The sequence below is a fragment of the Bos indicus x Bos taurus genome, chromosome 23 (genome assembly GCF_003369695.1).
Source record: "Bos indicus x Bos taurus breed Angus x Brahman F1 hybrid chromosome 23, Bos_hybrid_MaternalHap_v2.0, whole genome shotgun sequence".
Classification (NCBI taxonomy): domain Eukaryota; kingdom Metazoa; phylum Chordata; class Mammalia; order Artiodactyla; family Bovidae; genus Bos; species Bos indicus x Bos taurus.
In genome coordinates this window covers 41,128,113-41,153,956 of record NC_040098.1, presented here as the reverse complement: position 1 = coordinate 41,153,956, position 25,844 = coordinate 41,128,113, and the positions used below count along the sequence as shown (strand labels likewise).

Below are 25,844 nucleotides of genomic sequence, written 5' to 3'. Positions count from 1 at the left end.
GTCCACGGTGCTGCAGAGTCGGACGCGACTGAGCACCTAAGCACAGCACAGAGTGGACCTAGTCCTACCCTGGCTGATTTTAAACCATCCATGTGGTATCACTGAAGGCGGAGTTGGGAAGAGACGCGGAGTAGCACATCACGATTCAAGAGCCGCAAATAAACTCAGAAACGCAGTAAGTTGTAAATAATTGGGAACTGATGAGTTGTACTTATTACCTTTGTTTTTAATATAACTAATTGTGAGTTTATATAATGTAAGTTTTAGCAATGGCTGTGTTGAACAACTAAGTTCAAACAGTCCTGAGAATTGGCTCTCATGAGACACTAAGAATAGGCTCCAGCATGTACCTTTAAAAGGGGCATTTTTCACACATTTGGACTGTAAATCGTAGGAAGTCTCAAAAGGTACCTGCACAACGCATTTGGGTATCATTTCTTCACACTGATATCCTAGCAAACATCTGTTCACAGCTTGCCTTCAAAGGAAAAGAAGAGAAAACATCTGTAGAATTTCACTCTTAAGGTTCATCCTGCAAACTTTCCTTAAACTTTCTCCAGAACATTTTATAGGCGTCCCTTTTGTTGAGTTCTTCTGGTTGAGGATTTTCCAGTTTGCAGTTGGAACGTTTCATGTGACTTACTGCACCCATGAGTTAATACTTTCGGAGATGTTCCTAAAACACCATATTAGCCTTATTTCAACTGTTCATTCACAAATTTTTAATGTTTGTTGCTCAATAATCATAAAGCCTTGGTTTGAGTTTCATCTCATCTTTCTTCTTCAGTTTTAGTCAAAGGAAAACTGACAGGCATCACAGCCGTAAGGAGAGAAAAAGGAGTTCAAATGCTATAAAAATAATCAGTTTCCTATAACAGAGCTGACCATTAATTTCCTTAGCAGAATCCAGAATTTTACTACATTTCCAAGAATCCATACTAGTATTTTCCCGGTGTTGTGGATACATGGGACTGAATAAGGCCATCTGGTTCCTCTTCAGAGATCCCTCATTAACTACTCCCCCACCCCCACCCCACTCCAACACACACACACACACACACACACACACACACACACACACATACTCCCCATCTAAGTCACAACCTCTCTGAGCAAAGGTTTGCAGCCTGTGAAATAAGGGACCGGTAAGCAATGTCTAGATCTCTTTCAGCTTTTAAAAATTTATTTAATTTAGCTTTTCAAAATTTATTCTAGAAAATTAAAATTAATTGGAAATAGGATAAAAAGAAAAAAAAATTTCAGGAAAGAACTTGTTGCTCATTTGGGCAGTCCGCCTAGTCTGCCGTTTTGGGATGACACCATGTTAATTCTTTGAGAGAAATAGGTACATTCATCCACTCTCTTTCCTTACAAGGCAACAGTTCATAAAAATGCCTCTTCCATAAAAAAGATTTGCATGACCCATTTCGCGGCTGCTGAGCTGTTTGTGATGCTAAAAGTCTGGTTTTCTTCACTGTGTGGGTTTCGGTTTGCGTCACCGTCCTCTCCGAGGTCGCCCCGCGCGACACTGCTCTGGGCCGTCCAGGCCGCCTCCACCTCCCACCTGTCCTCCAGGGCTTCGGCGGACTGCACTCCTACGCCGCCTTCCTGCAGCCGCCTCCTACCCTCTCCTCGCGGTCTGTAACCCCAAAACCAACAGCTTGAGCCCCCGGCTCCGGCAGCAGGGGTAGGGGCGTGTCCCAAGGTGCCTTGGAAAAAATAAGACGTCCTCGAAGGATGCCAGCGCCTAGGATACTTTTAAAACGCACTTGGCGGGGCAGCGGGAGCTCTCCCTCACTCCTCTCTGGAGAGAGGGCTTCCCAGGTGTGCCTTAAATGCCTCCGATCTTGCAGTTTCCGGTTACAAAGGTCCCATCGCCGCGCAGGTCCCAGGTCCGCGTGATGTGGTTTATTGTGGCAACAGTTTCCTGGCGTCGAGCGCCTCCTGCCGAGCCCTGAAGCGCCCGAGGCTGGGGACAGCGGAGGCGCGGGGTCTGGGCGCTGGGCGCGCGGGGGGCGCCGCGCGCACGGGCAGCGAGGCCGCAGGAATCGCGCGCACCGCGCACGATGGGCTGCGGACCTTCCCAACCGGGTGAAGAAAGGAGACGCGTGCCCGCGCCCAGGAAGGGCTGGGAAGAGGGATTCAAGGTAAAAGCACACACACAAAACAGACAAACTGTACAGCCTCTTGCTTGGGAGGCCTGGCGAGTCCCACGCCTGGAGGCGGCTGGAGAGGGCCCTGCGGGCTATCAGAGCCCACCTGGTGGTTGAGCACTGGGCGGACCGGGAGGGAGCGGCTTGCTTCAGCGGGGATTTAATTGCCTTCTCAACCAGGACTCCTGTTGCTCCAGGCCTAGCTTTCGGGTTTCAAGAACCCACAAAGGTGGTCACACCCCCGGACCAGAGGCGGGACTAACGGGGACGACGGCGCGTTCTGCATGGTACTGGGCTTGTGGTGATGCTCCAGGAAGATGAGACTTCCTGGGAGCCGCCCTATATTATCAGCTTCCGTTATGGGAGTAAGACCCGGAGGAGACCTCCGTAGCCGTCTGGCTGAGCTCTCTTGCTTCTCACAAGAGGATCCCGAGGCCCAGGGAGGTGGACCACTTGCCAGAGGCTGTACAGCTTGTTTTGGGGGGACAGCCGGAGACAGTACAGAATTGTCAGGAGTCTCATTTTAGGACTCCACCCACACTCCCGTAATTCTTCTAGAGACACGATGGGGCATTTTACCCCCCGAGGGCATGGAGGAATGGGCTGGTGGAGGCAAAAATGAGGTCCATGATTCTTGACATCATCACTACCATCGCGAGACTTCCACAAAGAGAACTAGGAACCCACCAAGGTCCCTTCTAGAGGGATTATCCCAAGATCATATTGCTGCTGCTGCTGCTGCTGCTAAGTCGCTTCAGTCGTGTCCGACTCTGTGCGACCCCATAGACGGCAGTCCACCAGGCTCCCCTGTCCCTGGGATTCTCCAGGCAAGAACACTGGAGTGGGTTGCCATTTCCTTCTCCAATGCATGAAAGTGAAAAGTGAAAGTGAAGTCGCTCAGTCCTGTCCGACTCTTAGCGACCCCCTGGACTTCAGCCTATCAGGCTCCTCCATCCACGGGATTTTCCGGGCAAGAGTACTGGAGTGGGCTGCCATTGCCTTCTCCTCAGGGAAGTGTAGGCAACCCTATTAATAAATTTACCCAGACAATCCAATTTAAGCCCATACTGTCTGCCGCAAATCAAGATATAATGTCGCCCTTCCTATATTCCCTGATGGCTCAGTCGGTAAAGAGGCTGCCTGCATTGCAGGAGTCGGGGGTTCAATCCCTGGGTCTGGAAGATCCTCTGGAGAAGGAAATGGCAATCCACTCCAGTATTCTTGCTTGGAGAATCCCATGGACAGGTGGGCTACAGTCCATGGGGTCACAAAGAGTTTGACACAACTGAGTGGCTAACACACACACATTCCTTAAGGGCATGTTTGGAAATACAGTTTAAAGAGCAAACACTCTCTCAGCAGGCAGTGGGTAAGTCATTCTTCAGTATCAGTTACAACAGCTACCGTGTGTAAATACATCAGAAACAAACTGGACTTTAGAGGCTGGGACTCAAGCATGGTCCACGGGGGACTCCTGTGCCCAGATGCACACCTATTTCAGCACTGTTCTCTGCTTTCCATCCCAACTGCCACTGTCTGCTTTCAGGAAACCATTTCCTCTTACACTGGGCCTTTCTGCCTCTCTCATCACCACCCTAACCAGTCCGTCTTCCACACTGCCACCTGTCTTCCTGAGAAGAAGTTGCCTTTGTTGTGTAAAAGTTTACATTTGGTCTCATCAGTCTCTCTGATGTCATCCTCTCCTCAGCAGTCCCTTGCATTCGTCTGCCAAACCCAGAAGCTGCAGTGCCCCGTTCTTCCAGGCTTCATCACACTCTGTGCCTTTCCCCCATGCCATTCCCACTCCCTGGAATATCTTCCCTGGGCCCCATTCCTGGTCCTCCTGATGGACTCCTACCTGTCCCTCCACACTGAACCCGAGCTCCACTGCCCAAACACTGTGACGTTCCCTTATCCTGTCGTAGATGTTTGTTTAAAGCTCCTTCGCCCTCATAGATTTATGGGCTTCTTGGGAGCAATTTTGATCATCTTTGTTATTCATCACTGTTGGGGAATAACATTAAGAATACTTTATTTTTATCTTTTTCCCCTAAATATATTAATGTGACTTTAAAGTACTAATCCATTCTGTTTTTCCCTTTTTTGGTACAAAAATCTTTTAAAATTTATTTTTACTGGCATGATTACATAGAAGACTTCAGTAGAAGAAAATTTTCACTATTTGTGTTTGTTTTATGGCCATTATCATTTGTCCCATCTCATGGTTATTACTGAAAAATATATATATATATTTTTTTTTTATAGAGGAGGAGTGCTGAAAAGCAATCGTCTCCAAGTGTCAAGTACACTGGGTCCCTTTGGACCAAGCATTCCCAAGGCTGGGAGGAGTTCTGGGTTTCTTTCTGACCTTTCCTGGGTAAGACAGTCATTGCCCCTTGCTTGGATTTTTGTACAACACTCCAAACTAGTCTCCCTGGGTGCTTCCTTCACAACCAGCTTCCACCTGCCCTGCGGCTCCAATCTTCCACGTGACCTCCACGTGGAAGGGATCATTCTAAAATAAAATCTGATTATGTCCATTCTCTGCTGGAAAAAAGTCACTGACCCACTAGGTAGGCATATCCACCGATGGTCAAGAGTGTGACTACCTAGGTTTGATTTCTGGATTCACCACTTGTCAGCTGTGTGACTTGGGTCCAGTTATTTGACCTCTCTGTGCCGTGGCTTCCTTCTCTGTAAAATGAAAGTAGTGATAGTTATTTTGTAGAGTTGCTGGGAGGAATAAATGAATTCAGTTCACATTAAGTGCTCATACCAAAGCTTGGCACAGGATAAGCACTTAATATTAGTCATTGCAATCACTGTTATTACAATTATTGGTTATTACACTCACTAATAATGATAGTTATTGTAATTGCTGTTATCACAATTATTTATGTGAGAAAAAACGCAAAGTTCTTAGCACACCTTACCAGCCACCCTCAAGCTGATGCTGGTCAAATGCCCCAGTTTCATCTCTCCCTGCTCCCCTGTTCTAATCAAACCTCACCACGGGTTCCCCAACCCCATTTTGTTCCTACCTCTGTATCTTTGCCCCCACAGCCTCTTTCCTTCAGCTCTACCTCTACATCTTCCTGGACCACAGAGAGATATACCCCCAGGTTTCAAGATGACTCAAGACCACTCTTCTCCATAACCCTCCCCCTCCCCCCATGCTGGCAGAGTGAAACTCATACCTTCTCCCGTCATATTTCAAAACATTTATTGTGCTTATTTATTTCCATGCTAGCCTCCCATCCTAAGCTATTACTGAAGAAAAGAACTGTTTTTTGTCTCTTAGTCTCCAGTGCTCACTACAGTGTCTGATGCAAAGCAGACATTAATGAATGTTTTGGGGTGACTGCGTGTAAAGCTGATGCTGACATGAGCTCCTCAGATTTCTTCACCTCTTCTTGTCTCCTAGGAGCATAACTGAACTAATGATAGTCAGCAAGGAGGAAATTCGATATTAAAATGACCTGAAAATAGACTCAGACTTGACTCTCTTTCCCTACTCCCAACATTTGACTTTGGAAATCCAATCTGGGAAAAAATATAATTATTAACTAAATACTCTCTGGCTATCAGAACAGTACTTTTTTTACCTTCATAAATGCACAGGGCTTGAGAGTTCCCTAGTTACGCAGTGTCTTTTAAATGAGATGAACACGTTTGCTTGCCTGAAATATTTATGTTTCTTAGCAGCTTGACTTTAAAATATTCTGAATCAAACTTCTTGAGATCTGCCTGCTGACTTTCTGTTCACTGTACCTTTAGTGGCAAGAAGACATGGTAATAAAATAATACATAATAAAGAAAGCATGGGGAACTGTTCTTAGAAGAAATGCTCTTCTTCCATGTGATCAACTCAAAGTTTCTTGCCTTATATAAAAGGAGAGAGACTAGATTGGAATAGATGATTTCTGAGTATCCTTTGCAGTTTCCCCCTAAACTTTGACAGGAAAATTGTTTGTCATCAGTAAACGGAGTTAACTTTTTAAAGTGCATTTTTTTAAAAAAGTTATATTTCTAGTTGTTTTTGATTCAGTTCAGTTCAGTTGCTCAGTCGCGTCTGACTTTGCGACCCCATGACCCCATGGACTGCAGCACGCCAGGCTTCCCTGTCCATCACCAACTCCCAGAGCTTGCTCAAACTCATGTCCATCAAGTCGGTGATGCCATCCAAACATCTCATCCTCTGTCATCCCTTTCTCCTCCTGCCTTCAATCTTGCCCAGCATCCGAGTATTTTCCAATGAGTCAATTCTTCACATCAGGTGGCCAGAGTAATGGAGCTTCAGCTTCAGCATCAGTCCTTCCAATGAATATTCAGGATAATGTTTTTGGAGGGTTGCTATTTATTATTATGTTTATTTGAAGTAAACTACAGAGAATCAAATTGTAATGAGAAAAATTCTTCCTATATGTTTACAGACAAATACATTCATCAGTCATCTGCCAATAATTTGATTTAGGAAGGTTTCAGCTCCAGGGAACTGTGACAGATGACTCTTCTTCCAAACTGTTCATCAGATTTGTTTCCACAAAGCGTTAGAAGACAACATATAATGCCATCAGACCAACCAACCAACAAACAAAATACCTTCTATAGTTAAAAATAGTACCTTTCTTGGGATGCTGATAATGCCCATGCAGAGCTGTTACTTTGGAATTCACAGCTTTTCACTTCTAACATTGGTAGATTTTTATCCCAAGACAGTGAAGCATAAAATAAAATTGATACAAAATATGAAAACGTTGATTCTGTACTTCTGCTACAACTTCATCTCAAGGACAAAATAAAACCTTCTACCCACCTCCCCACCCCCATACCATCACAGTTGGACTTCTCATTGGTGTAAAAATATAAACTCTGCATGCATAGACAGACCAGGAAAACTGTCTACACCATATCCCCATGAGGCATAGATCTAATTAATTTGTAAATATCTCTCGTCTTTGAACTACATCTTTTCTCAAGTCTAGATTATGAAATTGGGTGTTAAAACTTCCAGAATGTGTTGCACATAGATAAGATATTTGAAAGACATCGTTAGTTTGCAAAAGAGAAAAACCTTAAATTTCTGCTCTAGAAACTGAAGGCTGTGGGTATATGTTCTTTTATGCTGGAAGATTGTGTTTCATTGGCTACAATTTGAGTTTTGGTCATTGACAGAGCTTGAAGGCAGACTGTATTTAAATAAGCATAAATGGGAAAGATTCTTGCTCAGGCCTGGATGAGCTGCTTTGATGAAACAATTGGGAGGTTGTGTGGAATTTAAATCTACTCTGACCTGTAGTTGACAGATATCTTTGTGAAAATCCACATGTTCGACTAAAAACATTCAAACTTGCTCTCAGTTCCAATGTGGGCATTTTGTTTGTTTTGTTGTTGTTGCTGTTAAATCAGTTCCCCATTTCAGGATCTCCCCTGGGAAATCTTAAATGACAAAATTAGTCCCCATGCATAACTCCATGCTTTGCTGGGTTCAAAAACCGATGAATCTGTGAAACAAAAGGAACTTGTAAAAAATATCTGTTTTACTATCACTTCATAGATTGGGTTTTAATAGCTCATTTGGCAAGAGGAGCAAGAATGGTGGATATAATCTTTACCTTCAATGTGAACTGTGAGCCCCTTAAAGATAAACATCAGACAGGGTCTCCTTTTCCTGTTACCTGAAATATAAATATAATATGAGATATGTATACCTATAGCTATGTATATATATTTCATATAACAAAGGAAAAGGAGGCCCTCTCTGATAAAATATGACTGTTATTATATAATAACATAGCATGGAAAATGTTATATGTAAAGACTATTTTCCTGGGTCAGCTTACTATTCAGGGACTGTATGCACAATAACTAAGTCTGAGAAGAAAGAGATGAAGAGACAAAGAGAAAAGCCTATAGTTGTTCTCACCCTCTATCTTTGCGCTGAGTCGTATTTCAGGACCGTTGAGTTTTTGTTTGCTTACTTCTTTGTTTGTTCAGTTGGTTGGTTTATCATATTTTCTCATGTAGTTCTGAACCACAGAACTAATTAGGTCTCAACATAATGAACTGATATTGGTTTAGCTGGAGTGATTGTGTTCTGTAAACAGGATGATAAGCAATGCAAGTCTCCCTACTAACAGAACATACAAGAATGGCTAATAGAATTACGAGAACCTGAGGATGACAGGGGCCCTCAACCTATCAATGGTGGTTCCTCCTTAACCTCTGAGGGAGCTTTGGAATGCTTCCAGAAAGTGGTCAGATGGACTCAACTATTTTAAATTGTTTTTTTGATTTGTTTTTTGTTTTTATTGTGAAAGTACCAAGAGCCAACTCACTGGAAAAGATCCTGATGCTGGGAAAGATTGAGGGCATGAGGAGAAGAGGGAAACGGAGAAGGAGATGGTTGGATGACATCATTGACTTGGTGGACATGAATTTGAGCAAACTCCAGAAGATAGTGAAGGACAGGGTAGCCTGGCGTGCTGCAGTCCATGGGTTCACAAAGAATCCAACGTGACTGAGGGACTAAACAACAGCAATCAAGAGTTTTATGCCGATGTCCTGGCTTCTTATTCTTTTCCTAGAGGGAATGTTTTCTGCTTGGTCCCTAGAGTCATAATTTAGAGCCAGAAGGGGCCTCCCTCCTTTAAACTAAAGCTCTGAGAAGGTCTGTTATCCCTCCTTTCTAATATTTTGGGGCCCACTCTTTCCCCCACTTCCAGGGCCAGGGTCCCAGTTCCTGTTTAAATCCCATCTCACCTGGACAGTTGCAGTCCTCATACTGGTCACCCCGTTTTGTCCCTTCCTTCCCTCTACTCCTGCCGTGGGTGCTAACCCAAGAGTGGTTTTTCTAAAAATCACACCTGATCACTTTATTTTATGTAGAAAAAGCCTACAAAGGATTCTTGTTGCCTTCAAAACAAAATGGCACGTGTCTACTTGTCACAAAAGACTTTCCCACCTGAGCAGCTACCACTTTCTACATCAGTCTATTTCTGCTTAACTGGAATAACTCAAGTTTCTGAGCACGCCGTGTTGTCTCACACCCCACTGTCCTGTGTACTTTTCCTGTGTCTAGAATGACCTTTCCCTTTCCATCCTGGGACTTCGGGTTTCTCTGGTGGCTCAGTGGTAAAGAGTCTGCCTGCAATGCAGGAGACCTGGGTTCGATCCCTGGGTTAGGAAAATCCCCTGGAGAAGGAAGTGGCAACCCACTCCAGTATTCTTGCCTGGGAAATCCCATGAGCAGAGGAGCCTGGCAGGCTACAGTCCATCGGGTTGCAAAGGATTCGGACTAAACAACAAGTGGAAGCTCCTTCATAAAGACCCAACTCAAGCATCTTCTCACTGACATTTTCTTTGATTTTCCCAGCGTCTAGAGCTGCATTTCTTGGCTGCTGGCACTGCAGCATCTTGAACTGTGTCCCGCTTCTGACGTCACATCACCATCTCCCTCTCTGTAGTCATATCTTCTTCTGCCTCCCTCTTCTAAGGACACCTGTGATTACTTTCAGAGCTCCCTGGATAACCAGGATACTCCTGCTATCATAAAGTCCTTAATTTAGTCACACCCGAGAAGTCTCTTTTGCCTTAAAAGTTCACATCGACAGGTTGCTGGGTACTATTCAGCCTCCCACAGATAACCAATTGACTAAGTATTCATAAAGCAGACCCTGCGACATTTTCATTTTCCAAGAAACCATTTTCTGGGACTTCTCTTGGTGCAGTGGCTAAAACTCCACGCTCTGAATGCAGAGGGCCTGGGTTCAATCCCTGGTCAGGGCACTAGATCCCACATGCCACAGCTAAGACTTCAACTGCCGCAACTAAAGATCCTGCATGCCACAATGAAGATTTAAGATCCCACGCGCCGCACCTAAAACCAGGTGCAAACAAATAAATAAATAAAAATACGTTTAAAAAACAAAGAATTGTATATCAACTGTACTTCCAAAAACTTTTAAAAAAGAAGCCATTTTCTAAGAAGTCTTGACTCTCACAAAGCTATTCCCTTTTCACAGGCTGATGTCGGCGTGGCTCATAGACCCCAGATCGAAACTTCACTTCCTGAGGATGCAATGGGCAGCCCTGGAGACCTGGACAAGCAGGCCCACTTGGGAAGCTTACCTGGAACTATTCCAGAAAGTTTCCCATCTCCTAGTGAAAGAAACGGAAGACTAAATTCAGGTAACATCCCTGTGCGTGTTGATCTCTGTAACACACTGTTTCTCTGAATACATTTTATAATGTGTGTTTGGGGACTCGCATCACTGCTTCTTGTGTTCCAGATAGTGCTTCAAGTGATAAGGTCCCATCACCAAGACATTAGGAGTTAGCCTTAGGCCTTCATTATGTGAGTAATACTAACCATTACTTACTCACATCATGAGTTAATAAGATACTAAAAATTTTGTTGATGACATAATTAAAACTTTCTTTTTTACTTAAAACTAAAAGCCTTAGGACTTGCCTGGTGGTCCAGTGGCTAAGACTCTGAACTCCCAGTGCAAGGGGCCTGGGTGCGATCCCTCGTCGGGGAACTAGATCCCACGTGCTGTAACTAAGCTGCAGGCTGCATCGAAGGTGGAAGCTCCCACGTGCCGCATCTAAGACCCGGCACAGCCTGATTAATCGTTAACTCAAAAACTAAGAGCTCCTATTAGTGGTTGCATAAGGCCTTGGGAATAGGAGTTGCCCGGGCTGCAGTCCATGCGGTTGCTAAGAGTCGGACATGACTGAGCGACTTCACTTTCACTTTTCACTTTCATGCATTGGAGAAGGAAATGGCAACCCAGTCCAGTGTTCTTGCCTGGAGAATCCCAGGGACGGGGGAGCCTGGTGGGCTGCCGTCTATGGGGTTGCACAGAGTCGGACACGACTGAAGCGATTTAGCAGCAGCAGCAGCAGGCTTTAGTTAAATTCCTCAAAACTCCCACCATACTAACATCTTTCCAAGGCAAAGTTCTACATTTAAAAAATTTGTAAAACCTACATCAAACTATTTCTCCTGTCTCTCCCCATTCAAAGCTATCAGCAGATGTATAGTAAAAGTATCTTCCGAAACATCAAAGACATAATTTTGACCTAGTGTGTTCTTTAGAAACTGTTAGTGGGCCTTTTTTTTTTTTTTAATGGTGTGTTTTCACTTTACTTGAGCTACCTTCTGGTGTTAAGAGATTTATTTATATTTCTTCAGCTTTTAAAACAAATTGAACTTATCAGAACTCCAAGGAAGAGTACTCTCTTTTATTCGAAGGGGAAAGCTTTCATTTCATTCCTCATTCCCGTAGTTTCTTTGCTAGGAACCAGTTAGAGTTGGAAAATAGATTGGATAGTAAGTGATATTCTTTTACTTGGACTTTTGTGGCAACTTGGGTTATGACAAACCTCCTTTCTTTAATGCCCATTTTATTTATCTTTTAAACTGAAGCATAGTTGATTTATAATACGGTATTAGTCTTAGGAGTACAGCATAGGGATTCAGTATTTTTACAGATTATATATGCCATTAAAACTTATTACAAGATAATGGCTATAATTCCCTGGGCTATAAAATACATCTTAGTTGCTTATCTACTTTATGCATAGTAGACTATCTCTTCATCACCTACCTCTATCTTGCGCCTACTCTTTTCCTTCTCGCCTTTGGTAACCACTAGTGTCTCTTCTATATCTGTGAGTCTGCTTCTGTTTTGCATATACATTTGTTTGTTATTTTTTAGATTCCACGTATAAGTGGTATTGTATAGTCTGTGTCTTTCTGTGTCTGATATTTCATTAAGCATAATATTCGCTAAGTCCATCACAAGTTTCACATTGCTCCTCGTCTTGTGCTTCTGACAGGGTGTAGCATGACCTCTAAGGATGAGGGAGGGGTAGGGGAAGCAGGGAAGAGATGCCCCCCCTCACCCTCAGTGTTGCGCCAGCACATGTATTTTTTCTCTCTGATAATTCTGTTGATGAGAATCCCTCCTAGACCGCAATACGAATGCTCGCTATCGTGTTAACATACTACAGATCGTCAGGAGGATGGGGACCTGGGTGCCTCTGGACAGGCAGTCCTGCCATCTGTATACACTGTTGAGAGCAGTGTGGGGAGGGAGGCCCCAGGGAAGCAGGAGAGAGACCAGCGGGGGAGGGGCTGAGGCACAAGAGCAGGTGTTTTCAAAATGCAGTACTAATTTGTTTTCAGGGAAGGGCTTCCCACAGGATGAATAAGAACCAGTGCCCTGAGCCTTCTATTTGTTCTCACCCCAGTTTCCTCTGGGGCTTCCAGGTGGCGCAGTGATAAAGAATCCACCTGTCAAGGCAGGAGACACTGAAGACGTGAGTTTGATCCCTGGGGTGGGAAGATTCTCCTGGAGAAGGAAGTGGCGACCCACTCCTGTTTCCTTGCCTGGGAAATCCCATGGACAGAGGAGCCTGGGGGCTACAGTCCATGGGGTCGCAGAGTCAGACACGACTGCAGCAACTTAGTGTGTATGCAGTTTCCTCTCTGTCTCCTCTCTGCATCCCTGCTCTTCACAGCTACAGAGTATATTTGTTAAAAATTTCAAGAAGGTTAATATTCTTAAGTGAGGGACATCTGGTTTGTGTGTGTGTACATCTGGGGGTTTTTCCTATCTTCCCATTACAAATTCATGAAAACTGTCTTCGTTAAACCGTGATGTTAGAAATTTTTATGAAAAGACTTCATCCACTGGATGGAAAGAGCTTCTTAAAACACAAGAGAGCTCACTTCTTTCATTTTTTTTTAAGTGTCAGTGGCTGCTGCTGCTGCTGCTGCTGCTGCTAAGTCAACTTCAGTCGTGTCCAACTCTGTGCGACCCCATAGACGGCAGCCCACCAGGCTCCCCCGTCCCTGGGATTCTCCAGGCAAGAACACTGGAGTGGGTTGCCATTTCCTTCTCCAATGCATGAAAGTGAAAAGTGAAAGTGAAGCCGCTCAGTCGGGTCCAACTCTTAGCGACCCCATGGACTGCAGCCTCCCAGGCTCCTCCGTCCATGGGATTTTCCAGGCAAGAGTACTGGAGTGGGGTGCCATTGACTAGAGACTATTTATTTAATTTATTTTGCCTGTGCTGTGCAGCATACAGTATCCTGACCAGGAATCGAACCCGTGCCCCCTGCACTGGGAGCATGGAGTCTTAACCCCTGGGCCACCAGGGAAGTCCTGAGAGCTCATTTCCAAGGACCCCTCCTGGCACCTTTATTTTATGAGGTTGTGAAAATGGGATGCTTCCTTGCTTCCTTATATAATTGGGTGATGTGTAATGGGGTGGTCCCTCTCATTAGTGCTCCCCTAGAAACTGTTTCTGTGCCATTTTTAGAATCACTGATAAAAACTTGGCTACCACTTGACTCCAATCCTGATTTGGTTCAAAGACTCTTTTCAAAAAGGCATGCTTTTACTTATGTAGATTTAGCAGATGGCGTAATTGTAAACTCAGGGTTGCAGAACTAGAAGTCTCTTGGCAACATCACGCTGTTTATCTTTTGTATACAAAGCATAGAAACCAAACTGCAACTCATGAGAGTCACTGAAAGACTATCTCGTTTGTGCCTGTGGTTTAGCTTCATAATTATTGCACAGAACCCATGTAATCGTACCCAAGTGTATATGTGTTGTTACAACAAAAGTGTAGTATATAGCAGCACATGAAAGACTTTTTTGTAATGTTAATATTCCAACCTGCTAAGTAAACATTATATTATGTTGATGTGTATCCTCTGTAAGAACATTAAGGATTTGAACTTCAAAGGATTATAAAGATTTGTAATAGAAACATATTTGGGTACAAGTGTTGAGACTAAGAATTAATTATTTAGCATGATTTATAAGGCATGTAATTAGCATTTGATTGATAAAATCATTGTGCTTAAATTTCACTGTCTCTTTTTCTTTCCCTTTGGAAGACCTAGTGATCAATGGATTAATCCATAAACCCCAACCCTTAGAGAATCGAGAGCGACAAAAGTCATCAGACATTCTGGAGGAGTTAATTGTTCAAGGAATAATACAGAGCCACAGCAAAGTATTTAGAAACGGAGAATCATACGATGTCATGGCAAGTAATTTTGTAATTAACACTAACTTATAGGAAAAATGAGCTTTCCAGGTGGCTTGGTACTGAAGAATCTGCCTGCCAGTGCAGGAGACTCAAGAGACTCAGGTTCGATCCCTGGGTCAGGAAGATCCCCTGGAAAATAATAATCCACTCCAGTATTCTCGTGTCCCTGGGGTTGCAAAGAGTCAGACACGACTGAGCAACTTCACTTTCACTTTCTAGTATTCTTGCTGGGAAAATTCCAAGGACAGAGGAATCTGGTGGGCTACAGTCCATGGGGTCGCAAAGAGCTGGACATGACTGAGTGACTCAGCATGCCCTACATAGTTAAAGATAGCAACAGGATATGACTGATCATGAGTTATTTTTTCCAGCAATATGCATCTTAGTGTCACAATACAGATTATACTATAGCATTTATCTAAGCCCGTTTTTTCCTCTCATTAACTCCCTCACCCCTCCACACACCATCCTTCTCTATGGATTCAGAAATTGCCTGATCATTAATGATTAATGAATCCAATAAACATATCTTGGGTTTTACCAAACTTGAAACCTAAGACCCACTTAATAAAATGCCTTCCTTCTTTCAGCAATTTTTATTAAACATTACCTCTGTATCAGGTATGTGACTATAGAACTAAATGCTGGCTTATCCAATAAGAAAACAGGCCTAAATACCAAAGCTAAAGCAGATATGCTTATCACTTATATACACACCTAGGGGTCAATCATGAGGAAATGAAATGATAAAAATTGTTATACCCTATTTTTCTTTGTCAATTCATCTTAACTAATCAGTCATTGTTTTTCTGTAGTGTGAGCAGTTCGTTTTAGCCTGATTTTAACTGATTGTGGTCAAAGTCTTGAGTCCTTCACTTTTTAATAAGTTCTTTGTAAACCTGTGGTGAGGATAGCAGGCTTGGTGTTGTTTTGCTTAGTTCTCTTGTTTGTTTGGGTTTCTTTTTAAGCCACTGCTCCCGGCAGTACCTGTAATCCTAAAGCATAGACAGAGGAAAAAAGAAGATAAAAAGAAGAAATAACACAGAAAAGGGGCCTAAGGGAAAATGAATAGGGAAGAAAAGAATGAAACTGAAATGATGGAAATTAAGGCCTGAAATTATATCAAAGCCGCCTCAGTGGTGGCCAGTCTCCTGTGTTGTAGGGAAAACAATCAATAGGGGATAAAAAGATTCATTATTGAAGTCAAGTTCGCCACCTAGACTAAGTCACTTAGTGTTTCAATAAAGGTAATTTCCTTCTCTGTGTGTGGGACTTGCTGAGAACTCATGAATAAAAGCCAACATGGTATTTTCTTTTGAAGAAGGCAAAAATAGGTGCTACAGAAAGTATTCAGCGAAAGGAAGGAGATTGTTAAGCCTTATGAATGATATCATCAAGCTGCCAATAATAAGAGGAAGTGAGGGAAGATAAAAATGGACCATATGATGGAAAAACTGATGCCAACACAATGACAATTTACATTTGTATAAGGCCAGCTATCAGGATACAGGGCATTTTGGAGTACCTTATCCTACTTTCCTTTGGAGAAGGAAATGGCAACCCCCTCCAGTGTCCTTGGGGAATCCCAGGGACGGGGGAGCCTGGTGGGCAGCCGTCTATGGGGTCGCACAGAGTCAGACATGACTGAAGCAACGTAGCAGCAGCAGCAGCAGCATCTTACTTCAAAGTACTAAAAAATGATGTGTCTTTAATATGAAAAAGGCTAGAAGAGATTTTTTTCTTGTAGATGAATCTCGGGAATCAGAAAATAAAAAGTGGATCAAAAAAAAAAAAGACAGGAGAGCCATCTGGAGGAAGATAGATTGTGTGGACATTCAGTAACTAAGCAATGCCTTCTGAAGAGAAATGCTACTGTCCCTTGATGCTCACACCAGTGGGACTAGCATTAAAATATTTTTCAGTGATTCCAATGCCAGAGATGAATGAATTCAGACTCAGACCTCACTAGGGCATCAGCAAGGTTAATTAATATAAGCTACATCGTGAAAGAAACGTATCTATTAAAAAATGAAAACTACAGGCTTGGCTTTCAATAACATCATTAAGAGCGCCAAAGATGAAGGCTGCGTTTGTATTCGTATTATGCAGACATGGAATGGTGGTGGAGCATAGTCGGAGTGTTCTCAGAAGGATTTAAATGTGACAGGACTTCAGAGGTAGGCAAGAATAACACAGTTTGTGTGTTATTTTTTTGGTTTGGAATTGGGCCAAGATGTCCAACAAAAGCCAGACTTGCAACAGGCCAGAACAGTAATGCATCTTATTACCTAGCACAGTCCTTAACCTGAACATTCGCATCACCCAGGAAGCTTTCAGAACTCCTGGGGCCAGTGGCAAAGGCTGGGCCCCAGAATGTGGTGCTTTTGAAAGCTCCCAGGGTCCTCCTGAGCAGCCCAGGCTGAGAAGTACTGCCCTGAAGTGTCAATAAAAATGTACACCAAGCCCTCACATTCATGATCAAGCTGGGAAGGGTTAAAGCTTTCGAAACTAAAATTCCCCCATTCACCCTGAAAGAAAGTCCTAAAATATTCCAGAAAATAGAGCATCTGTTCACTAGAGGACTAAGACGGTTCCTAGGAAGCGTACGGAAATGAAGAGATAGAATTGCTCAGGGTCACGGGTGAAGTCTCTTTCAATTCACGTGTAGCTGAGAACGTGTATGTTAGACACCAGAGATCTTGAATATCTGGGGGAAAGTTATAAGGCCAATGCAAAAAGATGAGAATGAATATCGAAGGACTGAAAGGGGAACCGTATTAAGAATGAAAATATCATGAGACAGTTAATACTTTTAACTAAGAAACAAAGAGCCAAAGGAAACAAAAGGGGGATAGTCCAAAAAGAAAGCAATGTTAGTGTCAGTAGGTACTACAATAGGTTGGATTCAGACATGTAAACACCATTCTTCACTGGGGACTTTAAAAAAAAGCTCTAAATGAAATATTATGAGAAAAAAAAATCAGAACAGTAAATGTGAGAATACTTAAAAATAAGACTTCTTAAATAGACCAATAGTTACTTAAATATAAGGGAATTTATGACGTAGATCTGTCCCCATCTTAGCTAGGTTGTTATCTTTAATTCTGTCATCCTTTAGAGTGAAATAGAATAAAGGATGCTGAAAAGGGGACTCCCCTATGACCTAGTCTCTTTCTAGAAGTCCACAGCTGTGTCTTTGTCCAGGGGTCCCCATTGTCTTTTTGTTTGTTGGTTTGGCTGCTCCATATGGCACATGGGATCTTAGTTCCCCAACCAGGGATGGAGCTCCTGCCCCCTGTGTTGGAAGTGCAGAGTCTTAACCGCTGGACCACCAGGGAAGTACCCCCTGTCGTCTTTTTTCTCAATTTTTTTCATCATCTGCTTTTTAGCCAGTACTATGTCCGTTCCTGGATAACCCGCCTGAAAGCATATTCATACTAATAGGCGTTACGTTCACTCAGAATTATAATGATATGTAAGAAATACAATGTTAAGAAGCTAAATTATCAGACCAAGTGAATCGTCCAGTACGTTTTAAAACATTCTCATAAGACTCCAGTGACTGTATTATAAATGTAAATTGGTTTTATGTACACATGTAAATATGTATATGGCTTGGTACAGATCTCTTTAAAGAGATGGGATCAGCTCTCATTTATCCACATAGGTATTATCCACTTGTTGTTGTTTAGTCACTAAGTCAACCAGTCAATCCTAAAAGAAGTCAGTACTGAATATGCATTAGAAGGACTGATGCTGAAGCTGAAACTCCAATACTCTGGCCATCTGATGAGAACTGACTCACTGGAAAAGACCCTGATGCTGGGAAGGATTGAAGGCAGGAGGAGAAGGGGACAACAGAGGATGAGATGGTTGGATGGCATTACCAACTCAATGGACATGAGTTTGAGAACACTCCAGGAGTTGGTGATGGACAGGGAAGCCTGGAGTGCTGCAGTTCATGGGGTTGCAAAGAATCGGATACGACTGAACTGACTGAACTGAGTCTCTAAGTGATGTCTGATTCTTTGCAACCCCAGAGGAACCCCACCAGGCTCCTCTGTCCATGGAAATTCCCAGGCAAGTATCTGGAGTGGGTTGCCATTTCCTTCTCCAGGGGATCTTCCTGACCCAGGGGATCAAACCCAAGTCTCCTGAATTGTCAGGCAGATTCTCTACCACTGAGCTACCAGGGAAACCCATTATCCACTTAAGATTCTTTTATCCCAAACTCATTTCTCCCATCCTGGGTTTCCCTGCACAAGACTCTCAATCCTCTGTTGAGTCCTCCTATCTCTGATCCAAGATGATTCCCATTCAAGCCAACTCCTGTCCTTGATAACTTTCAATACTGTTAGGGAATTTGTTGACAATATATCAGAGTTTCTAACATTGTTGAACCGCATGGGGAGTTTTTTTTAAGAGGGAGGAAGTTGACCAGATAAAGACAAAATAATGGCAGTTCACGCTCAGAATGACTGTCTTGGAGGTTTTAACAACGAGCAGGAATGACAGATCTCTTCTGAGAATCTGCCTTACTCTAAGCACAAGACTCTCACTAAGAGAGTATAGCCAAAGTAAGTTTATTTGTCGGTCAATAGTTAACTAGAAACGTGCTGAGGGTACCAGAAGTAATGTATACAAGGTAGGTTGGCTAGAAACAAGACCCCTCAACTTATTACAGCGTCTTTGGGCGTGCAATCCCCTGCTGCTGCTCGTAAAGAAAACAGTTGATCTAACAACTTCTATAGCTTTTGAAGTTGATTTTTTTGTATGGTTTCTATGGGTAGCTCTCTAGGTATAACATGTTCATATAATGCTATCATTTTTGATAAATGGTACAAAATGATAGTTGATAACGCCTGACTTAATAAAATCCAGTGGTAAAGAATACAGATAGATTTTCTCAGGGCTTTGAAGGCTTTTCTTTAAAATGTCAAACTCAAGAAAGGACAGGGGTTGCCCAGGTAGGATTAACCTCCACAAGGGGTAGGAAGCACATGGTTTCTTAAGAGTCATTTTTGGATAAAGCTACAGGAAGAGTCCACCCAAACTGGAAAGCCCAAGTTCTCTGAAAACTGTTGATCTCATCACTTAAATCAAGGTTCAGATCCTGTGTAAGCCTGAAGGAACCTTTGTTTATTGGATTTTAGATGACTGTATCATATTCTCCTTAGCCCTCTCTGAGTGAATGTCCCTAAAAAAACTATCTTCTCCTAATTTTACAGTCTCTCTAACTGAGCCCCCATAGCAAGCATATCTGTCTTTTGAGCAGATGGCTTTGGCCAGCAGGGAGCCTAAAAGCCAATGGTCATAAAAAAATAAAACAAGGGTGGGGGAGGGGAACTTGCTTTGACAAACATCTCCCAGTTTTCCTGCAGTGCACAATTTCTCACCACATAAAACTGTCTGAAGGCTGCAACTGAGCCAAAACTTTAATAAATGTTTTCCCTCTAAAAGGCTTTCCAAGAATCATAGATATTAAAGCTGGAAGGAACCTTAGCCGTCCTCAGCAGATTGCAAAGCAGCGTCTATGGTATAATTTTGAGAAAAGTGAGTCCAGAGAGACGAACTGCTTTGTGTCAGGTCACCCAACGGGTAGCAGTGGTAGACCCGGGATGAAATAAAGTCCAGGACCCCTGCCTGCTGGCCCCCAAGCTTCTGAATCTCATTTGTCCCCTTCTTGACAAGTACTGGGTTTGGTGTGATTCCGTGTGCTGTCATTGAACAAAGACCATGCTTTCACTGAATGAAAAGCAATCACCGTTTATCGAGTGGCTATTGCATACTTTGCTTTTAAAAAAACAAAGACTGTGAAATGTGTATTACCAAACCTATTTTACAAATGAGGAAGGGAAAGCCTACAGAGTTTACGAGTTTGCACAAAGCCACACCGTGACTGAGCCAGGATTCAAACCCGAGGCTGCGCGAGTCTGGGTCTGGTGCTCTTCCCGCTGTGCTGAACTGTCTCTCTTTGTGTGATTTATCTTCTCAGTAACTACCATCTTGCAATCTGAAGACACAGTCTTTTAGATATGAAAATGAATATCAATAGCTCCTTTGTCTTTAAAAGTCTTTAGAGAAATTAACTAGAACTATACACAGGGGTACTACCTAGTCTGGAGATACTGTGGATTCAGTTTCAGGCTACTGCGATAAAGCAAGTTAGTGTGTTAGCTGCTTAGTTGTGCCCAACTCGTTGTGATTCTACGGACTGCAGCCTGCCAGACTCCTCTGTTCATGGAACTCTCCAGGCAAGAATACTGGAGTGGGTTGTATATAGTATAATTTCATTGAGTGGTTGAACATGACAGATGCACTGTGAATATATTAATATATGTATATAGATACATGGGCATGGGGCTTCCCTGGTGGCTCAGACGGTAAAGAATCTGCCTGCAATGCAGGAGACCCAGATTCGACACCTGGGTTGAGAAGATCCCCTGAAGAAGGGAATGGCAATATGAGCATAGAGAATATCTGGAAAGACCCACACCAAACTCTTTAAAATAGTTTATGCTGATGAATGCATTCAAGGCCCAGCTGGTTAACAGAGGATTCAGTTCAGCTCAGTTCAGTTCAGTTGCTCAGTCATGTCCAACTCTTTGCGACCCCATGAATCGCAGCATGCCAGGCTTCCCTGTCCATCACCAACTCCCGGAGTTTACTCAAACTCATGTCCATCAAGTTGGGGATGCCATCCAACCATCTTATCCTCTGTCGTCCCCTTCTCCTCCTGCCTTCAATCTTTCCCAGCATCAGGGTCTTTTCCAATAAGTCAGTTCTTCGCAGTAGGTGGCTAGAGTTTTGGAGTTTCAGCTTCAGCATCAGTCCTTCCAATGAATATTCAGGACTGATTTCCTTTAGGATGGACTGGTTGGATTCCCCTAAACAGAGGATTGGGGGACTATTTATGTATCATTTTAATTTTTCATAACCAAGGTATATTATTTTTAAAAATTAAACTTTCTTTGCAAACCCTTTACAACAGTTTAACCTTTTTTAATAACTAGAAATTATAATCAAAGTCATTATCACTGCTCTAAACTATATAAAGGATGGCCAGTCATAGGAGATGTGCATGCGTGCTAAGTCACTTCAGTCCTGTCCATCTCTTTGCGACCCATGGACTGTAGCCCACCAGGCTTCTCTCCATGGGATTCTCCAGGCAAGAATACTGGAGTGGGTTGCCATGCCCTCCTCCAGGGGATCTTCCTGACCCAGGGATAGAACCCATGTCTCTTATGTCTCCTGCATTGGCAGGCAGTTCTTTACCACTGGCGCCACCTGGGAAGCCCTCATAGTAAATAGTATGGGTTTTTTTGTTTTTTTTTTTTTCCTGTTGTCATGAAACATGTGGAAAGAACCAACAGCAAAGCCCAGTGCAGAGCAGAGTTGCTGTATCAGTGATTGTTAAGCCTCTCCTCCATAAGACCGAAAGTTCTAACACTAATCTCAATCCCAAATGAAAGTCTTTTGTTGCTTGTGGAATATTAAAAATCATGGGGTTTAACTTTTTACCTTGAATTACAAATGCATCCAGCATTCATTTGCCACCTTTTCCCATCTTGTTTGTGTTCTTCGGATTTTTTTTTCCTTCTTATCAGCCCTCTTTCATCTCTGCATTTTTGTTTTTTGGGTTTTTTTTTTTTTTAATAATAGTTTGTTTTTTTCCTAGACATCCAATAGATATGTTTTCTTTAGGAATTAGTTCTGTTGTTACCAGGAATTAAGTCTTTAGGAATGAGTTCAGTTTTTACCAGTTTTCACATAATTGTTTTTAAAATCTATCCAAAAATCTATTTAGATTTTTGGACTAACACCTTAAACAATGTTTATTCACTCTCTCTTGCCTTTCTCTTTGCCAGTGAATACATTTGTCTGTCCATTTATTTATTTTATTTTATTTTTTTTTTTTAGAAATATTTAGTCAATTTACTCAAATGAAGAAAACTTAAATGATACAGAACTGAATATATCAGAAATCTATATACAATAAAAAGTGAATATAAATTAGTCAATTCCATAGACATTTCCAGTTAAGCATTCATACAAATACAGATTCGCCTTTTTCTTATATATAGGAGTAACACATACATACATACATGACATGATTCTGGCAAAAAAAAAAAAAAGAAAAATCAGAGATACTAAAAATATTCTCAAGTTTTAAGAATGGTGTAGAATAAGTTTTAACAACATTCTACATGAATGGAAACCCCTGATTTAATTCCATGATTTTATCATGCCAGAAGCATGTTTGCTTTTAATTTTCTTAAACAGATATTGGTATCATACACATTGGCTTATTAATAATTAAGGCATTTTGCATACACAGTATCTCAGTGCGAACAAAAAACTTTTAGTACTGATTATTTGCTATAATGGTTTAAACTTTCAAAGTCTTTTCAACATAAGAAAATAGTAGCTGCACACATTTAAGTGTTTTCTTATAAAACACAATCTTAAAAAAAAGTAATGATGATTGGTCTCTGTGATTCCTAGTAATAAGTCCTGTCTTATTTTTTACATAGTATAAATTATATTCTTATGCAGGATTGCATTAAGACCCAGTAGTTCTTAAACAATGTTACCAAATAATCATATAAATCCCAAACGCAGCAAAGATGAACAATCTTCGTAGTGCACTTTCACCTCATTGGAGCTGAAGCTGCTCCTTTTGGATCTTTTTCCACTTCAATGTGAAGTAGATCGGTAGCATTTCATTAGTGGTTTCAACATACATTTCTCTTTAAAGGAAAAAATGGTTTTGATTTCTTCCATAGTTCACAGTTCTCAGATGAGATATTTCTGGGGAAATCATATTGTCCAAGGATGTTTTGAATAGCCAAATGCTATAGATGAAGTCTTTCAATGCAACTGTAATAAGTAAGCATCTACATCCTTGGCTATATTACCAGTATATCCTGGAACCAAAGTAAGATGGTTTACCTGTTCCCACAACCCACTTAATTGCTGTTTTAAAATCTGAATATTTCCATCGTTCATAATTTCTGTTTTGGATGATAGTTCTGACCACCACCTTTTAATGACTGCTTGAAGCCAGTTTAAACCAACTATTATATATTCTTCAAATCTGCTTTTAAGTAGTGACTTTACTAGAGGCAACAAATCTACACAGCAGCCAAGTGAGATATACTGTTTTTCCTCCTGTAAACTATTGGTGAGCACGGGAAGGCAATCCACCACAACTCCAAGGTCCTCTATCCTTACTAAATATGCTACAAGTTCACTAATACTTCTCTTTCTCCAGAAAGTTAAAGCTACATTCAATCTCAAGTTCCTGCTGAACAAAACCTGTGCCATTGTTTCATGGTCCTGAGAAACATCAGAAAAAAAGCCACTATATTTTGATGATGAGCTTTCTGTCTGTGAAGAACCAGAATCACTGGTGTTAATCAAATATGTTCGGCTATCATGCCGTAATTTTTCAGGGAGGTGGCCTGCACAAGCCAGTTCATTTTCTTTATTTGCCATGACACAGCCCCCACTTTTAGGGGACTGCTTTTTTCTGTAACAAGGATTTTGAATAGGATGATGAACTTTCTTTCTTCTATAGATCACCTTACGTAGTTTATCTGGGCTTTTCACAGCTTGTCCAACTGTTCTAGTTATGTAAGTAGCCAACTGTTTTGGAGATTTCTTAACCTCCTTCATGTTCTTATTAGTGAAATTAGAGATCCTTTTTCTAGGAAGATCAATGGAATGATCCTCAGTATGATTACAAAAGTTGCGTTTTTTAACATTGTGGGTTTCAGATGCCATAATCTCTTAAATACCGGCGCCTCATGGTACCGCGGCGCCTCTGCCCAGCCCAGGCGCTGACCGACTGCGCCCGGCAGCCCAGACTATCCCTCGGCTCCCCGGCCGAGATCCAGGAATGGCCATTCAAACGCCGCCGCGCGCGGCCCGCCTTGTCTGTCCATTTAAAAAAGTGTCTTCCTCCAGGTAAGCACTACCGAGAAGCCACTGAGAAAGCCACCAGCCAGGCTGAAAAAACTTAAAATCAAGAAGGAAGGAAAAGATTTCACGATGAAGGACATAGAAGAGAAGATGCAGGCGGTGGAGGCGCGCAGGAAGGTAGCCCAGCTCTCACGTGAGGGGCACTGCTCTGAATGAGTGCATCCTCTCTAATTGGCAGCTTTCAGACAAATTGCATGGATTGTATTAATTCTTTTAGTGATCTCTATGCTTCCCATGCTGTATACTTAATTTTTTTAAGTTCTCTTTGTGTGGTGAAGAAATGAAACACCATCTTGAATTTGGTCAAATTACAGCTTCATCCATAAAGCCTAAGGAAGCAATATCTAGTTCTGAGAATTAAGTATGATATTTTCTTCCTATTAAAAAAAGAGAGAGAAACATCAGCTGGGGCCCCGGGTGGCAGAAGGTCTCGGTTGGAGGATGGGAGCTGAGTGGAGGCTGTGCAGACCTCAGACAACGCCTGCAGCATTCACACACACATGGTCCCCATCACCCTCTGTCTGCCATTATTTTGGGAACCAGCCTTCATGGCTTTGGTCTGATAGCCTTTACCTGCGTGTCTCTTGTTGGCCTCCCAAAGAGCAAGGACTAGACCATAGCTCCTTGAGAGTGTCTGGATGGTATGGGGGGTGGGGGGAAGGGTCTGTCTCCTTCAATAGTAATTCCTCAACCTCTGTTGAATGACTGCATAATGAAATAGAGAAGCCAGGAATGTTCGTTACAGGCAGTATTAATGAGAACTTGGAGAGAGTTACTTGGACTCTTTTTTCACCCTTTAACCCTGCTTTTCAGACTAAAGAAGAAGAAACAAGAAAAAGGCTACAGAGTGACCGACTTCCGGCCCCAGCCCATCATTCAGATTCAGCTGAACTGGTTGGGGAGGACATTGTGTTTGCAAAAGGACTCAAAACCGTAAGTTGTGCCGAATTTGAACCGTCTGACCTGCAGGAAGGAAAACTGCTGAAAAGGAAGAAGAGTACAAGTGAAACTACCTCTGACGATAGAAACTACAGTTACGAAAATATCGGGGCTGTGGAGTCAGACGCGTCCTACAACCAAGCGGACGGCGTATTCTGATAAAACGTAAGCCATTTTATGTGAATTTCAGGAAAAGGCATCCATTTCCCCAGGTGTGACATTCTTAGTCTGTCTCCGGTTTTCTTTGACGGCCTGACCCCCTCACCCCCTGGGATGTGCCTTGCGCTTTAGGAATGATTGTGAGAGCTGCCTGGGCTGGAGCTCAGTTGAGTCAACTAAACGGCTAGTCTGGCTTTCAAAAAAAATAAATAAAAGGAAAATTTGCCCAACTTTGGTTTTATAAAGTTGTTGTTCTCCTTAAGTGTGGCTTCAAACATCGTGAAAATGCCTTTCATTTGTGAGCACCTTTCAGCTTCCGGTAATGTATTTGTGACAAATAAAATCCTTCTTTGTGGTTCCTGCCCCTTGGCTGTGTCCACCCTCTGAGGGTCCTTTAAGACAAATTATATGGATTTGTGTTAAGTATTTTCATGATCTGTATGCTTCATATGCTGTATGTTTAGGTGTGGGTTTGTTTTTTTTTTTCCTTTTAATTCTCTCTGTGTTGTGATGAAAGCAAAATTCTAATGGTGGC

At 42.4% G+C, this 25,844-nt stretch overlaps 1 protein-coding gene and 1 pseudogene across 1 annotated transcript; one reads left to right on the top strand and one right to left on the bottom strand.

Annotated features, from left to right (window-relative positions):
- Window positions 1-1,192: 1,192 nt before the first annotated feature.
- STMND1 (stathmin domain containing 1) lies at window positions 1,193-25,667 on the top strand. Its single transcript, XM_027524979.1, has 5 exons — window positions 1,193-2,147; window positions 10,178-10,343; window positions 14,073-14,224; window positions 24,197-24,328; window positions 25,025-25,667. The coding sequence occupies exons 1-5, from the start codon at window positions 2,067-2,069 to the stop codon at window positions 25,307-25,309; spliced, it is 816 nt and encodes a 271-aa protein (XP_027380780.1). The 5' UTR covers window positions 1,193-2,066; the 3' UTR covers window positions 25,310-25,667.
- LOC113881849 lies at window positions 22,453-24,143 on the bottom strand (annotated as a pseudogene).
- Window positions 25,668-25,844: the final 177 nt, after the last annotated feature.

What these genes read in the sequence shown, in the direction of transcription:
- STMND1 (XM_027524979.1), top strand. Translation starts at nt 2,067, where the DNA reads ATGGGCTGCGGACCTTCCCAACCGGGTGAAGAAAGGAGACGCGTGCCC. An exon ending in AAACGGAAGACTAAATTCAG is followed by an intron (nt 10,344 to 14,072) that starts GTAACATCCCTG and finishes TCCCTTTGGAAG; the next exon opens with ACCTAGTGATCAATGGATTA. An exon ending in CGGTGGAGGCGCGCAGGAAG is followed by an intron (nt 24,329 to 25,024) that starts GTAGCCCAGCTC and finishes CCTGCTTTTCAG; the next exon opens with ACTAAAGAAGAAGAAACAAG.